The sequence below is a fragment of the Cherax quadricarinatus genome, chromosome 34, assembly GCF_038502225.1.
Source record: "Cherax quadricarinatus isolate ZL_2023a chromosome 34, ASM3850222v1, whole genome shotgun sequence".
In the NCBI taxonomy this organism is placed as follows: Eukaryota; Metazoa; Arthropoda; class Malacostraca; order Decapoda; family Parastacidae; genus Cherax; species Cherax quadricarinatus.
The window spans coordinates 26,772,840-26,789,673 of record NC_091325.1 but is presented as its reverse complement, the minus strand read 5'-3'; the positions used below and the strand labels follow the sequence as shown (position 1 = coordinate 26,789,673).

The 16,834-nt window shown below is 43.2% G+C and overlaps 1 protein-coding gene across 1 annotated transcript in view; it reads left to right on the top strand.

The window, feature by feature from the left end:
• Window positions 1-16,834, top strand: part of LOC138853599 (uncharacterized) — a 228,908-nt gene that overhangs the window by 198,364 nt on the left and 13,710 nt on the right. Inside the window, 2 exon segments of the mRNA XM_070091262.1 lie at window positions 1,304-1,359; window positions 3,982-4,101. Of these exon segments, the coding sequence (XP_069947363.1) occupies window positions 1,304-1,359; window positions 3,982-4,101 (176 nt within the window).

Here is a 16,834-nt window from a genome sequence, read left to right as displayed (position 1 = left end):
AAATGACAGAGTTTTTTGGTTACGTGTCATGAAAGTTTACTCTGCTGCTGATCTGTTGTTAAACCTCTCCACTAAATGGTACCAGTCAGTGGATGAATCCCATGTCAGCTGTGTGGTAGCACTGGTCATTACCGGTGCTTTCGACCGAGTGTGGCACCAGGGGCTCTTGGCAAAACTGCAAGAACTGTGAATTGCAGGCTCTACTCTATGTCTCCTCAGTGATTACCCTCGTGGTAGATCTCTAAGGGTAGTTCTCGATGGAACAGAATCAACAAGACATCCTATTGGGGCAAGTGTTCCACGAGGAATTTTGCTGGGACCATTGTCATGGAATGTCTACTTCAATGACCTTCATTTCATCCCAGAATCCCATGGATATGCAGACGACTGTACTCTGACATTTACTTATCCAAGAGAAGAAATGCCAGCTGCTCTAAGCTACATTAATCACCAGCTAAGAGCTATATCAGCTTGGGGAAAATTATGGCAAGTAACATTTGCACCTGAGAAAACAAATGATGATGGTCTCCAAGCATCATGATGGTAATGCTGGAGCAGTAGTAAGTATGAATGGGAGAGTGTTGGTACCTGGGAAAGAAGTTGATATCCTTGGGGTTAAATTTGACTCCAAACTGACCATGAGGAACCACGTTGCAAATCTTGCAAACAAGGCAGCCAGGAAGCTTACAGCACTTCGACGTATCTCGCATCTGCTGGACAATAGGGGTTGCAAGATTCTGTATGAGGCACAAGTACGTTCACACGCTGAGTATGCTCCACTTTCTTGGTTTGCCTGCCTTCCCCTCTCATCTGCGAGTGCTTAACAGAGTAGAGAACAGAGCAAGACGTCTCATCTCTCGCCTGGACCCATTCTGGATAGATCTGTCATTTCAGCAGAGCCTTCAACACAGGAGGGATGTGGATGGCCTTCTGTTATGTACAAGGCCAACATTGTCAAAATACCACACTTCGCTCCACTTCGAGGACAGCGATAAGCAAGCTTCTATACCACAAGACGGGCAGAAAGCAGCAACTTCACTCTGGCTGTACCCTTCTCCAGAGCATCACTTCATCTGAGATCATTTATACCCAGGATGACTCTAGTCTGGAACACATTCGTACAGCCTTATGATGTCAACGAGATAAAGTCAGTTGATCAAATGAAAATGCTGGCCCACAAATGGCTGATGTAGATAATAGCTCTTAGCTTGTCAATAAAGTTAGGAATCCTTAACTTGTAAATAGCTTGTCAATAAAGCTAGGGATCCTTAACCTAACCTTGTCAAACCCTGTGTATAAACAGGGAGAGAGAGAGAGAGAGAGAGAGAGAGAGAAAGGTGGTGGTAGTGGGTGATGAAGGTTTAATTTTGTGGCAAAATGTGTCAGAACACTACAGTAGAGTAACAACGTAGCCCCGAACATGCAACACACACGACTCTTACTTAAAGAAAACAGAAAGGCACAATACTGTCACTGGAACATTACACATAGGAGAAAGAAGCTTATGAGGACGTTTAGGTCCAACTTGGACCATTGGCTAGTTACTTAACATGATCACTTCACAAACTTGATAATGACTTGATAATAGCCAAAGAACATAATGGTTATTTTTTTGTCATTTCAGCATAGCATGGGCTTGTTGATATTGCCATATCAATTTCGTATTCATTAACATCCCTGAAAGTGTAAAGAAAAGTACTAGACATTTATACTGTATAACTGAACTTCAGAGGCGAAACCTCTCACGTTATTAGGGTAGCTGTGAGTTACCTGTAGTCGCTTCTAGGGGTCACCTCTCCCCGGCTCGGTCCCAGACTAGGCCTCCTAGTTGCTGCCTCAAGTTGTTAGTGCTCGCCGCCCTCAGTCCAACTTATGCGCCAAAGACCAGCTGCTCAAGGACTGTCTTGTGGAATTTATCATGTTCCCTCTTGAAGACAACTAGGGGAGAATGTTGAAGCGTCGTGGTACCTTTACACTTAATGAGTTCTTTTTCACTGTACTAATCATCCTCCTGTTTATCATAGAAGGAATCATGCACCGTCTGCTAAGCCTAGTGCTTTCGTAACGAGTGATTTCGATGTGCAGGTTTCGGAGAAATCCCTCCAGATTCTTCTGTGTTTGATTGAAGTTACATGAGCTATGAAGGTTTCTTTGTACATTTTCGTGTTCTGCAGTTTTGCTTGCCATGTAGGACATGCTAAATTACAGTCGAGAGAGGACGAGTGACCTGACAAGTATCATCATTATCTTGGCATCTCTTGTTTTGAAAGTTCTGGTTGTCCAACCTATCATTTTCCATGCAGCTGCAATAGTAATATTGTTATGATCCTTGAATGTGAGATCCTCTGACGTTATTACTCCCAAGTCTTTCACATTACACTTCTGCTCTGTTGAGTGATTTGAGTATGTGCTGTACTCTGAGCTCGTTTTTATTTCCTCAATTTTAATTAACATAGGAACTGGAATTTGCCCTCACTGAACATCGTGTTGTCAGCTGTCTACTGGAAGATTTGGTTTATATTAGGTTAGAGTCTTGTTATGTCGTACACGGATGCCACTTTCAGAAAAATTCTTGTATTGTCTGGAAAGGATGATATGATGCTATGGTTTATGTCCCTGTCTGTCAAATAAGAGTTTGAGAAAGATCAATAAGGGACAGAACCTTTTACTATGGTAGTTTCAGATTTCACTCTGTTCACTTTTATTCTTTGGGTTCTGTTTGTTAGAAAGTTAAATATTCGTCTACCCACCTTTCTTGTTATTCCGTTTGTAGGCACTTTGTATCCAGTTACTCCATGGTCGCACTTGTGCTTATCTTTCAGTGTATCCAAGACCAACGCTAATGGTCCAGCAGCTGGGTTGTGCAGTGACTGTGATTCAATGTTATTCTCAATCTTGCATCTTAGAACCCCACAAAAATTTTGGTGATGCTGTGTCACTGCTTTGCTGCCACCTTTATGGAATGCGGCTATCGCGGTGGTTTTTTAATGATAGTGGGATGATTCTAGTGTCCAGGCTTCTTCTTAATACAATATTTATGGTATAAGATAGCGGTTGCTATTCTTGATGAATATGGAGTTCCACGAGTCTGGGCAATGGGCAGTATACACGGGTACGTAATTTATTGCTTCGAACTCAAGTAGCGTTAGGGTTATATCAGAAATTTCTGAGATGTCTGAAGCGTTTTGCATGTCGTTCATAAATAAGCTCATATAGGTCGTCAGTCCTTTAGTTGATTAGTGGCTGACTGAAGAGAGTCGTACTGTGACTTAAGAATTTCACTCATATCTTTGTTGTCTTCAGGTTATGTTCCATCTTTAATTAACGGCCAGGAACTAAATGTTGTTTCGTTTTTCGATGAATTTTATTTATGACTCTTTGCTCTTTCTGTTTCTCCTGAATTCTGTATGAAGAATTTATGTTGAGCTCAACGTTCGCCATTTCTCTATCTAATGTTTCTCTTCGTTGTTCAAAATGTTTGCAGCCTTTGAGAATTTCTGAGTTCTGTTATCGGTGCCCCGTCGCTCGATCGTTAGCGCACTCACCTCACACACTGAGGTCCGGAGTTCGAATCTCCGGTATGGCTGGATAACATTAGGAAGTGTTTCCATAAGACACCTGCTGTCCATGTTCACCCATCAATATAAAATGGATACCTGGGTGTTAGTCGACTGGTGTGATTCGCATCCTGGGACAAAACTAACCTAATTAGCCCGAAATGCTCTGCATAACAAGCGGCTTTCTATATAGTAGTATGTCACTGATGTCAGCTAGGTCTGTATACCTTGTACATGTACTTGTAGAATTAAAGCAATTATATTATGGGAAATTTGAAACATGTGCAACACCTGGGTATCTATATTGTAGACGTTTCGCCATCCAGTGACTTAATTAAAATATAGAACTGCAGCTTAAGCTAATATCCGAACCTACTTGTAAAACTAGTTATCTATAGGTTTATATTACAATGTGTCATTTCAGGTGGTTCCTGGACGTGGGTCCCTCCCTGAGACCAGGTTCCCCACCTGTAAGGAGTGCGGTGAAGAACTGTGCGATGGTCTCTGCAAGGACTACCTCTATATGAACTACACTAGGCTGCAGGTGAGACTATATCGACATAGGAAATAAACAGACAGATGGAAAGTGAAAGTGTATGCGTGAATATGAGTCTACTTAGAGTCTGTGTATTCACCTATTTCTACTCACCTATTTGTGGTTGCATAGGTAGAGTCACAGCTCCCGGCCCCGCCTCTTCACTGGTGGCTACTAGATACACTTTCACCCTGCTCCATGAGCTTTACCGTATCTCTTCTTCCACTACATCACTCTCCAGATTGTTCCACATCCTGACAACTTTATAAATGAAGAAATACTTCCTAACATCCCTGTGACTCATCTGGGTCTTCAACTTGCAGTTGTGACTTCTCGTTGCTGTGTCCCATCCCTGAAACACCCTGTCCCTATCCACCTTGTCAATTCCTCTCAGAATTTTATGTAGTTATCATGTCCTCCCTGTCCCTCCTGTATTCCAGTGTCGTCAGCTCCATTTCCCTTAACCTCTCCTCGTAAGATACATCCTTTAGCTCCGGGACTAGTCTTGTTGCACCACGGCACTTTCTCTAATTTCTTGCCGGGGGTCGATCCCACGGAAACGTGTTTCCATAAGACTCCTGCTTTCCTGTTCACCCATCAGTAAAATGGTGTTAGTCGACTGGTGTGGGTCGCACCCTGGGATGAAACTGTTCTAATTTGCCTAAAATGCTCAGCAGCCTGTATACCTTGTACATGTACTTGTAGAAATAAAGATATTATTATTATTATTTTTTTTTTTTATTATCACACCGGCCGATTCCCACCAAGGCAGGGTGGCCCGAAAAAGAAAAACTTTCACCATCATTCACTCCATCACTGTTTTGCCAGAAGGGTGCTTTACACTACAGTTTTTAAGCTGCAACATTAACACCCCTCCTTCAGAGTGCAGGCACTGTACTTCCCATCTCCAGGACTCAAGTCCGGCCTGCCGGTTTCCCTGAATCCCTTCATAAATGTTATTTGCTCACACTCCAACAGCACGTCAAGTATTAAAAACCATTTGTCTCCATTCACTCCTATCAAACACGCTCACGCATGCCTGCTGGAAGTCCAAGCCCCTCGCACACAAAACCTCCTTTACCCCCTCCCTCCAACCTTTCCTAGGCCGACCCCTACCCCGCCTTCCTTCCACTACTGACTGATACACTCTTGAAGTCATTCTGTTTCGCTCCATTCTCTCTACATGTCCGAACCACCTCAACAACCCTTCCTCAGCCTTCTGGACAACAGTTTTGGTAATCCCGCACCTCCTCCTAACTTCCAAACTACGAATTCTCTGCATTATATTCACACCACACATTGCCCTCAGACATGACATCTCCACTGCCTCCAGCCTTCTCCTCGCTGCAACATTCATCACCCACGCTTCACACCCATATAAGAGCATTGGTAAAACTATACTCTCATACATTCCCCTCTTTGCCTCCAAGGACAAAGTTCTTTGTCTCCACAGACTCCTAAGTGCACCACTCACTCTTTTTCCCTCATCAATTCTATGATTCACCTCATCTTTCATAGACCCATCCGCTGACACGTCCACTCCCAAATATCTGAATACGTTCACCTCCTCCATACTCTCTCCCTCCAATCTGATATCCAATCTTTCATCACCTAATCTTTTTGTTATCCTCATAACCTTACTCTTTCCTGTATTCACCTTTAATTTTCTTCTTTTGCACACCCTACCAAATTCATCCACCAATCTCTGCAACTTCTCTTCAGAATCTCCCAAGAGCACAGTGTCATCAGCAAAGAGCAGCTGTGACAACTCCCACTTTGTGTGTGATTCTTTATCTTTTAACTCCACGCCTCTTGCCAAGACCCTCGCATTTACTTCTCTTACAACCCCATCTATAAATATATTAAACAACCACGGTGACATCACACATCCTTGTCTAAGGCCTACTTTTACTGGGAAAAAATTTCCCTCTTTCCTACATACTCTAACTTGAGCCTCACTATCCTCGTAAAAAGTCTTCACTGCTTTCAGTAACCTACCTCCTACACCATACACTTGCAACATCTTCCACATTGCCCCCCTATCCACCCTGTCATACGCCTTTTCCAAATCCATAAATGCCACAAAGACCTCTTTAGCCTTATCTAAATACTGTTCACTTATATGTTTCACTGTAAACACCTGGTCCACACCCCCTACCTTTCCTAAAGCCTCCTTGTTCATCTGCTATCCTATTCTCCGTCTTACTCTTAATTCTTTCAATTATAACTCTACCATACACTTTACCAGGTATACTCAACAGACTTATCCCCCTATAATTTTTGCACTCTCTTTTATCCCCTTTGCCTTTATACAAAGGAACTATGCATGCTCTCTGCTAATCCCTAGGTACCTTACCCTCTTCCTTACATTTATTAAATAATTGCACCAACCACTCCAAAACTATATCCCCACCTGCTTTTAACATTTCTATCTTTATCCCATCAATCCCGGCTGCCTTACCCCCTTTCATTTTACCTACTGCCTCACGAACTTCCCCCACACTCACAACTGGCTCTTCCTCACTCCAACAAGATGTTATTCCTCCTTGCCCTATACACGAAATCACAGCTTCCCTATCTTCATCAACATTTAACAATTCCTCAAAATATTCCCTCCATCTTCCCAATACCTCTAACTCTCCATTTAATAACTCTCCTCTCTTATTTTTAACTGACAAATCCATTTGTTCTCTAGGCTTTCTTAACTTGTTAATCTCGCTCCAAAACTTTTTCTTATTTTCAACAAAATTTGTTGATAACATCTCACCCACTCTCTCATTTGCTCTCTTTTTACACTGCTTCACCACTCTCTTAACCTCTCTCTTTTTCTCCATATACTCTTCCCTCCTTGCATCACTTCTACTTTGTAAAAACTTCGCATATGCTAACTTTTTCTCCCTTACTACTCTCTTTACATCATCATTCCACCAATCGCTCCTCTTCCCTCCTGCACCCACTTTCCTGTAACCACAAACTTCTGCTGAACACTCTAACACTACATTTTTAAACCTACCCCATACCTCTTCGACCCCATTGCCTATGCTCTCATTAGCCCATCTATCCTCCAATAGCTGTTTATATCTTACCCTAACTGCCTCCTCTTTTAGTTTATAAACCTTCACCTCTCTCTTCCCTGATGCTTCTATTCTCCTTGTCTTCCATCTACCTTTTACTCTCAGTGTAGCTACAACTAGAAAGTGATCTGATATATCTGTGGCCCCTCTATAAACATGTACATCCTGAAGTCTACTCAACAGTCTTTTATCTACCAATACATAATCCAACAAACTACTGTCATTTCGCCCTACATCATATCTTGTATACTTATTTATCCTCTTTTTCTTAAAATATGTATTACCTATAACTAAACCCCTGTCTATACAAAGTTCAATCAAAGGGCTCCCATTATCATTTACACCTGGCACCCCAAACTTACCTACCACACCCTCTCTAAAAGTTTCTCCTACTTTAGAATTCAGGTCCCCTACCACAATTACTCTCTCACTTGGTTCAAAGGCTCCTATACATTCACTTAAAATCTCCTAAAATCTCTCTCTCTCCTCTGCATTCCTCTCTTCTCCAGGTGCATACACGCTTATTATGACCCACTTCTCGCATCCAACCTTTACTTTAATCCACATAATTCTTGAATTACACATTCATATTCTCTTTTCTCCTTCCATAACTGATCATTTAACATTACTGCTACCCCTTCCTTTGCTCTAACTCTCTCAGATACTCCAGATTTAATCCCATTTATTTCCCCCCACCGAAACTCCCCTACCCCCTTCAGCTTTGTTTCGCTTAGGGCCAGGACATCCAACTTCTTTTCATTCATAACATCAGCAATCATCTGTTTCTTGTCATCCGCACTACATCCACGCACATTTAAGCATCCCAGTTTTATAAAGTTTTTCTTCTTCTCTTTTTCAATAAATGTCTACAGGAGAAGGGGTTACTAGCCCATTGCTCCCGGCATTTTAGTCGCCTCATACGACACGCATGGCTTACGGAGGAAAGATTCTTTTCCACTTCCCCATGGACAATAGAAGAAATAAAGAAGAACAAGAGCTATTTAGAAAAAGGAGAAAAACCTAGATGTATGTATATATATATATATATGCATGTGCGTGTCTGTGAAGTGTGACCAAAGTGTAAGTAGGAGTAGCAAGATATCCCTGTTATCTGGTGCTGCATACTCTAATATGGGCCTGACGTACACGGTGTACAGAGTCTTGAACGATTCCTTATTAAGGTGTCGAAACGCTATTCTTAGGTTTGCCAGACGCCCAAATGCTGGAGTTATTTGGGTGATGTGCGCCTCTGGAGATGTGCTCGTTATTACACTCACCCCAAGACATTATCCCTTAAGTGGGTTTTGCGGTCTTTGGCTCCCTAGCCTGTACTCTGTCTGTGGTCTTCTTGGACCTTTCCCAGTCTTCATAACTTGCACTTGGTGGGGTTAAACTCCAGGAGCCAGTTGTTGGACCATGCTTGCAGTTTGTCTAGATACCTTTGTAGTCCTACCTGACCCCTCATCGGTTTGCCTTCGTCGCATTAACTTCACATCATTTGCAGACAGGGATACCTCTGAATCTATCCCTTCTGTCATTTCTCATCCAGGAAATTTATCAAGCCTGTGTAGTCCCCTCTTTTGTAGCATGGTTTCTCCCGTCCTACTCGTCCTGCTTCCTTCTCCACTCGTAACTCTACTATGTATTCGAAGCTCAGGACCAAGTAATCACTAGCTCCAACGGGCCTTTCATATGTGATGTCTTCAATATCTGAACTACTCGAGGTGAATATGAGACCCAGTCTTGCTGGTTCATCCTCTCCTCTCTTTCTCTGGTATTGTCCCTAACATGTTGATGCATGAGATTTTCCAGTATCACCTCCATCATCATAGCCCTCTATATTTCTGGTCCCCCATGTGGCTCCAGGTTTTCCCACCTATCTTCTTGCAGTTGAAATCACCCACAACCAGTAACTCTGCCCTGTCCATGGGGACCCGTCTGGCCACCTCATCTAGTGTATGAGCCATTGATCTATTGCTTTCATCATATTCTTGTCTTGGCCTCCTACTTTTCTGTGGTGGGCTATTCATCACTGCAATTACCACCTTGGGATCTCCAAAATGAAGTGTCCCTATTATATAGTCTCTTGCTTCTCCTCTGTCTCCTCTCTCCAGCGCCTCAAAATCCCATTGGTTTCTGATGAGCAGTGCCACTCCTCCACCCCTTCTGTTCCCTCTTTATTCCCTCAGAATCTGATATCCATTTGGAAAGATGGCATCTGTTATCATTCCTGTGAGCTTGGTTTTTGTGAGAGCTATGATGTCCGGAAATGCCTCTTTGATTCCTTCGTGCCACTCCTCCCACTTACTCGTTATTCCATCAGTGTTGACGTAGCATACCTTTAGTTTCCTCTCCAACACTGTTCTGGGGGCTTGTGGATTTTGGGGAAATGGGGGACCTGGCATAGTGTGGGGTGGGAGCTGTGAGAGTGGATTGTGATTTATATAAGGATAGTGTGTTTGGCTGTAGGGTTCTGAGGGTGGTTCAGTTTGTGATTGTGCTTGTTGCTCTGCCCGGCTCTGGTGTGTGTGTGTGTACTCACCTAGTTGTGATTGAAGAGGTCGAGTCATTGCTCCTGGCCCCGCCTCTTCACTGGCCACTACTGGGTCACTCTCCCCACACCATGAGCTTTATCATACCTCTGCTTAAAGTTATGAATGGATCCTGCCTCCACTACATCGCCTCCCAAACTATTCCACTTCCTGACTACTCTGTGACTGAAGAAATACTTCCTAACATCCATGTGATTCATCTGTGTCCTCACTTTCCAGCTGTGTCTCTTTGTTGCTGTGTCTCGTCTCTGGAACATTCTGTCTCTCTCCACTTTAGAACATAAGCACATAAGAAAGAACACTGCAACAGACCTACTGACCAATGAGGAGCAGGTCCATGTCCCACCGCGGATTAGCCCAATGACCCACCTAGTCTGATCACCTCCACTCAAGGAAGGAGCACGGCACCAGACCCAGGAGCACAAGCTAGTCAGGTCCAACTCACACCCACCCACACCCACTCATGTATTTATCTAACATATTTTTAAAACTACACAACGTTTCAGCCTCAATAACTGCTCGGGAGTTTGTTCCACTCATCCACAACTCTATTAGCAAACCAGTGCTTTCCTATATCCTTCCTGAATCTGAATTTTTCCAACTTGAAACCATTGCTGTGAGTCCTGTCTTGGCTGGAAATTTTCAGCACACTATTTACATCCCCGTTATTTATTCCTGTTTTCCATTTATACACATCGATCATATCCCCCCTAATTCTACGCCTTTCGAGAGAGTGCAGATTCAGGGCCCTCAGTCTGTCCTCATAGGGAAGACTTATGATACATGGGATCATCTTTGTCATCCTCCTCTGTACGTTTTCCAGAGCATTTATATCCATTCTGTAATACGGTGACCAGAACTGAGCAGCATAGTCTAAATGAGGCCTAACCAAGGATATATAGAGATAAAGAACAACCTGTGGACTTCTATTATTTATACTTCTAGATATGAAGCCAAGAATTCTGTAAGCTTTATTGCGAATAATAATGCACTGCTGTCTTGGTTTTAGATTACTGCTAACCAGAATTCCTAACTCCTTTTCACAATTAGTAGTATTAAAATCTACATTATTTAGTTTATATGTCGCATAGTTATTTTTCGGTCCAACATTTAGAACTTTGCATTTGTCTATATTAAACTACATCTGCCATTTCTCCGACCATTGCATCAGTCTATTCAAATCATCCTGGAGTGCTCTAGTGTCCTCATTAGAATGAATTGGTCTGCCTATTTTGGTGTCATCAGCAAATTTGCTTATGTCGCTATTTATTCCCTCATCTATGTCGTTCATGTAAACTGTGAACAACAACGGGCCCAACACTGACCCCTGAAGAGCACTGCTTGTGACGTGCCCCCATTCTGATTTCTCCCCATTTATGCAAACTCTCTGCTGCCTACTTGTCAGCCATGCCTCTACCCAGGAAAAAATTTCTCCTCCTATTCCGTGTGCCTTAAGTTTCCTCAATAGCCTCTGGTGTGGAACTCTATCGAAAGCCTTACTGAAGTCCATATACACAATATCATATACATTACCATGATCTACCTCGTCAAACACCTTAGTGAAAAATGTTAGTAAATTCGTAAGACAGGAACGCCCCTTTGTAAAACCGTGTTGAGATTCATTAATCAATCTGTGCCTGTCAAGATGGCTACGAATTGCTTCGGCAATTATTGATTCCATAAATATTCCCACTATGAAGGTAAGGCTTACTGGTCTATAGTTCGAAGCCAAGGACCTGTCACTTTCCTTGTAAATAGGTATTACATTTGCCATTTTCCACTTATCAGGCACTATGCCAGTTTGTAGTGATATGTTAAAAAGATTAGCCAAAAGTAAGTTAAGTTCCTCTTTACGTTCCTTTAACACCCTAGCAAACAGTTCTTCAGGGCCTGGGGATTTGTTAGGTTTTAGTTTCTCTATTTGTCTGAGGACCATGTCACTAGTTACTGCAATCTTGAATAGTTTATTATCGTCCTGTTTTACATGATCTGTTATTTCAGGAATATCGCTAGTATTTTCTGGGTGAAAACTGAGAGGAAGTAGGTATTGAGAATTTCACGCATATCCCTATCACTCTCAGTGATCTGACCAGAGTTACTCTTAAGTGGGCCAATCGTGTCCCTAATCTTACTTCTGTATACCTGAAAGAACCCTTTTGGGTTAGTCTTTGAATCCCTTGCGACCTTAGCCTCATAATTCCTTTTTGCTTTTCTTATTCCTTTATTTCTCTCTTTAATTGAATATTTTGATTTCTTAACTGCCCATCCCCTCTTTTGATATGCCTATTTATGCCTCTCTTTTGACCAATGAGATGTTTTAATATATTGTTCATCCATTTGGGATCATTTTTGTTAGATCTAATTTCCCTACTCGGAACAAAAGTTGTTTGGGCAGCTAGAACTATGCTCTGAAAAACGTCATATTGGTAACCAAGATCACCTACCTAACCCATAATCAGGACATCCCAATTTAGCCCACCCAGGTAATTTTTCAGTCCCATGAAGTCGGCCAAGCGAAAATCTGGGACAGTAATTTGATTGCAGTTATCTGGGTAATTCCATGATATATTGAAACTAAGTGATTTGTGATCACTTTCCCCAAGCTCATCATTAACCTCAAGATTATTAATTAGTGACTCTTTGTTGGCAAGAACCAAGTCAAGCAGATTGTTTCCTCTAGTTGGTTCTGTCACAACCTGTTCTAAAAAGCAATCCTGAACCGTATCAAGAAAGTCACTAGACTCGAAATTTCATGTCATATTGTTCCAATCAATTTGTCTAAAGTTAAAAATTTTCCATTATCACAACATTTTCATATCTAGATGCCTTATGAATTTCGTCCCATAACAGCTTACTGCACCCCCTATCAAGGTTTGGGGGCCTATAAATCACACCCAAAATTAATTTGTCACGACCCTCGAGAAACTGTAGCAAAACAGATTCTGTGTTCGATATTTCTAATCTTATATCATGTCTAAGACAACAATTTAAATTTTCACTCACAAACATCGCCACTCCACCACCCTTCCTGTTGACCCTATCAGTGTGGAATAGTTTATAACCCTGTATGTTGCATTCAGAAGGTATTTCTCTGTCTTTCAGGTTGAACCAGGTCTCTGTTATACCAATAATATATATATTATCTACACTTGCAAGTAATCTTAGCTCATCTATCTTATTTCTGAGACTCCTACCATTTGTATAGTAAACCTTAAGAGAGCTAGTCACTCGTTGCCCTATGCTATCTCTCTTTGTTTGTTGATCAATTGATTTGCCATTACTAGCAACTTTATTTTGAATACTGACTTTTAAACATATCCCTGAGGTATCCCGGTAATAACTGCTGTTTTTAACCCTAATACTGCAGCCTGATTGTTTCCCACAAACACCCATACCTCTATAATCTATCAGTTTAAATTCCTAGGCAAGTCATCAATTACCCTCTCAATCGAATTGGCTAATGCAACCACTCCATCCCAAGAGAGATGAACCCCATCCCTTGCATACATATCACGTTTGCCAAAGAATAGGTCCCAGTTATCAATGAATGGGATTGCAAGTTCCTTGCAGTACTTGTCTAGCCAGCAATTTATACCAATTGCCCTAGACATCCATTCATTGAACACTCCCTTTCTAGGCAAGATGCTACATATGCCTGGGATCCCTCCCTTGGACCTGACTACTTCCATGGCTGACCTGTACTTATCCAGCAGCTCCTGTCTCCTGCCCTTCCCAATGTCATTACCCCCAGCACTAAGACAGATAATGGGCTTGTTACCACTACCTGACATAATATTATCCAACCTGCTGACTATGTCACAAACACCAGCTCCTGGAAGGCACACTCTCTGTCTGACCTTTCTGTCTCTGTTACAAAAAGCATGGTCCATATATCTTACCTGAGAATCTCCTCCTATTAAAATATTCTTACCTTGATTAGCAGGGGAATCAGTGGTTCCTTCAACCTCACTAACCACTGAAGTACACTCGTTATGGAGAACAGAGAATCTATTTCCTACCTTAACATCTTCTCTGTTAACCCTCCTTATCTTCCTTCTTCCTGAACTGTGAACCACTTGCCACTTAAAGCGGCTGCCACTATCACTGCTAGTGACCATTTCCTCCTTACCAGCTAAATCCTTCTCACACTCGCTCCCAAACTCATCTATGCGAAGCTTCAGCCTCCTATTTTCCTCCTGAAGAAGTAGAACCTCCTTCTTCAACACTTTCACCTGAGATTCTAAAACATTACAACAAGCCATAGTGCTTAGTAACACCCCACGCTAACTCCCAGAGCTTACGGCAGGTATGACCACAGGTGACCACTGACCTAAGCGTACTTACCACTGACCTCAGCATCAATTCCTCTCAGTATTTTATATGTCCTTATCATGTCCCCCCTATCTCTCCTCTCCTCCAGTGTCGTGTGGTCGATTTCCCTTAACCTCTCCTCGTAGGACATACCCCTTAGCTCTGGGACTAGTCTTGTTGCAAACCTTTGCACTTTCTCTAGTTTCTTTGCATGCTTAGCTAGATGTGGGTTCCAAACTGGTGCTGCACACTCCAATATGGGCCTAACGTACACAGTGTACAGGGTCCTGAGCGATTCCTTATTAAGGTGACGGAATGCTGTTCTTAGGTTTGCTAGGCGCCCATATGCTGCCGCAGATATTTGGTTGATGTGCGCCTCAGGAGATGTGCCTGGTGTTATACTCACCCCAGGAGTTTTTTTCTTGAGTGAGGTTTGTAGTCTCTGGCCCCTTAGACTGTACTCCGTCTGCAGTCTTCTTTGTCCTTCCCCAATCTTCATGACTGCGCTTGGTGGGGTTGAACTCCAGGAGCCAATTGCTGGAACAGGCCTGCAGCCTGTCCAGATCCCTTTGCAGTTCTTCCTGGTCCTCGTCCGATTGAATTCTCATCAACTTCACGCCATCTGCAAACAGGGACACTTCGGAGTCTATTCCTTCCGTCATGCCGTTCACAAATACGAGAAACAGCACCGGTCCTAGGACTGACCCCTGTGGAACCCCACTCGTCTAAGGTGCCCACTCTGACACCTCGCCGCGTACCATGACTCGCTGCTGTCTTCCTGACAAGTATTCCCTGATCCATTGTTAGTGCCTTCCCTGCTATCCCTGCCTGTATGTGTGTATGTGTGTGTGTGTGTGTGTGTGTGTGTGTGTGTGTGTGTGTGTGTGTGTGTGTGTGTGTGTGTGTGTGTGTGTGTACTCACCTATTTGTGGTTGCAGGGGTCGAGTCTTAGCTCCTGGCCCCGCTTCTTCACCGGTTGCTACTGGGCCCCCTCTCTCCCCGCTCCATGAGCTTTATCAAACCTCGTCTTAAAACTGTGTATGGTTCCTGCCTCCACTACGTCATTTTCTAGGCTATTCCACTGCCTTACAACTCTATGACTGAAGAAATACTTCCTAATATCTCTCTGACTCATTTGTGTCTTCAACTTCCAATTGTGGCCTCTTGTTTCTGTGTCCCCTCCCTGGAACATCCTGTCTTTGTCCACCTTGTCTATTCCACACAGTATTTTATATGTCGTTATCATGTCTCCCCTGACCCTCCTGTCCTCCAGTGTCGTCAGGCCGATTTCCGTTAATCTTTCTTCATAGGACATTCCCCTTAGCTCTGGAACTAACCTTGTCGCAAACCTTTGTACTTTCTCTAGTTTCTTGACGTGCTTTATCAAGTGCGGGTTCCAAACAGGTGCTGCATACTCCAGTATGGGCCTGACATACACGGTGTACAGTATCTTGAACGATTCCTTACTAAGGTATCGGAATGCTGTTCTCAGGTTTGCCAGGCGCCCATATGCTGCAGCAGTTATCTGGTTGATGTGTGCTTCCGGAGACATGCTCGGTGTTATACTCACCCCAAGATCTTTCTCCTTGAGTGAGGTTTGCAGTCTTTGGCCACCTAGCCTATACTCGGTCTGTGGTCTTCTGTGCCCTTCCCCTATCTTCATGACTTTGCATTTGGCAGGATTAAATTCGAGAAGCCATTTGCTGGACCAGGTGTCCAGTCTGTCCAGGTCTCTTTGAAGTCCTGCCTGGTCCTCATCAGATTTAATTCTCCTCATTAACTTCACATCATCTGCAAACAGGGACACTTCTGAGTCTAACCCTTCCATCATGTCGTTCACATATACCAAAAATAGCACTGGTCCTAGGACCGACCCCTGTGGGACCCCGCTCGTCACAGGTGCCCACTGTGATACATCATTACGTACCATGACTCGTTGTGGTCTCCCTGTCAGGTATTCTCTGATCCATTGCAGTGCCCTTCCTGTTATATGCGCCTGATGCTCTAGCTTCTGCACTAATCTCTTGTGAGGAACTGTGTCAAAGGCCTTCTTGCAGTCCAAGAAGATGCAATCAACCCACCCCTCTCTCTCGTGTCTTACTTCTGTTATTTTATCATAAAACTCCAGAATGTTTGTGACACAGGATTTGCCTTCCATGAATCCGTGCTGGTTGGCATTTATACTCTTGTTCCGTTCCAGGTGCTCCACCACTCTCCTCCTGATAATCTTCTCCATAATTTTGCATACTATACACGTCAATGACACAGGTCTATAGTTTAGTGCCTCTTTTCTGTCTCCTTTTTTAAAAATGGGAACTACATTTGCCGTCTTCCATACCTCAGGTAGTTGCCCAGTTTCCAGGGACGTGTTGAAGATTGTGGTAAGTGGCATGCACAACATATCTGCTCCCTCTCTAAGGACCCACGGGGAGATGTTGTCCAGTCCCATTGCCTTTGAGGTATCGATATCCCTTAGCAGTTTCTTTACCTCTTCCTCATCTGTATGTATGTCGTCCAACACTTGTTGGTGTATTCCTTGCTGGTGTCCCCATCTGGTCTGTCCTCCCAGAGTCCTTCCTGACTCTACTGTAAATACTTCCTTAAGTCTCGTGTTGAGCTCCTCACATACCTCTTGATCGTTTCTTGTGAGTTCTCCACCTTCTTTCCTCAGCCTTATCACCTGGTCCTTGACTGTTGTCTTCCTCCTAATGTGGCTATACAGCAGTTTCGGGTCAGATTTGACTTTCGATGCTATGTCGTTTTCATACTGTCGCTGGGCCTCCCTCCTTATCTGTGCATACTCGT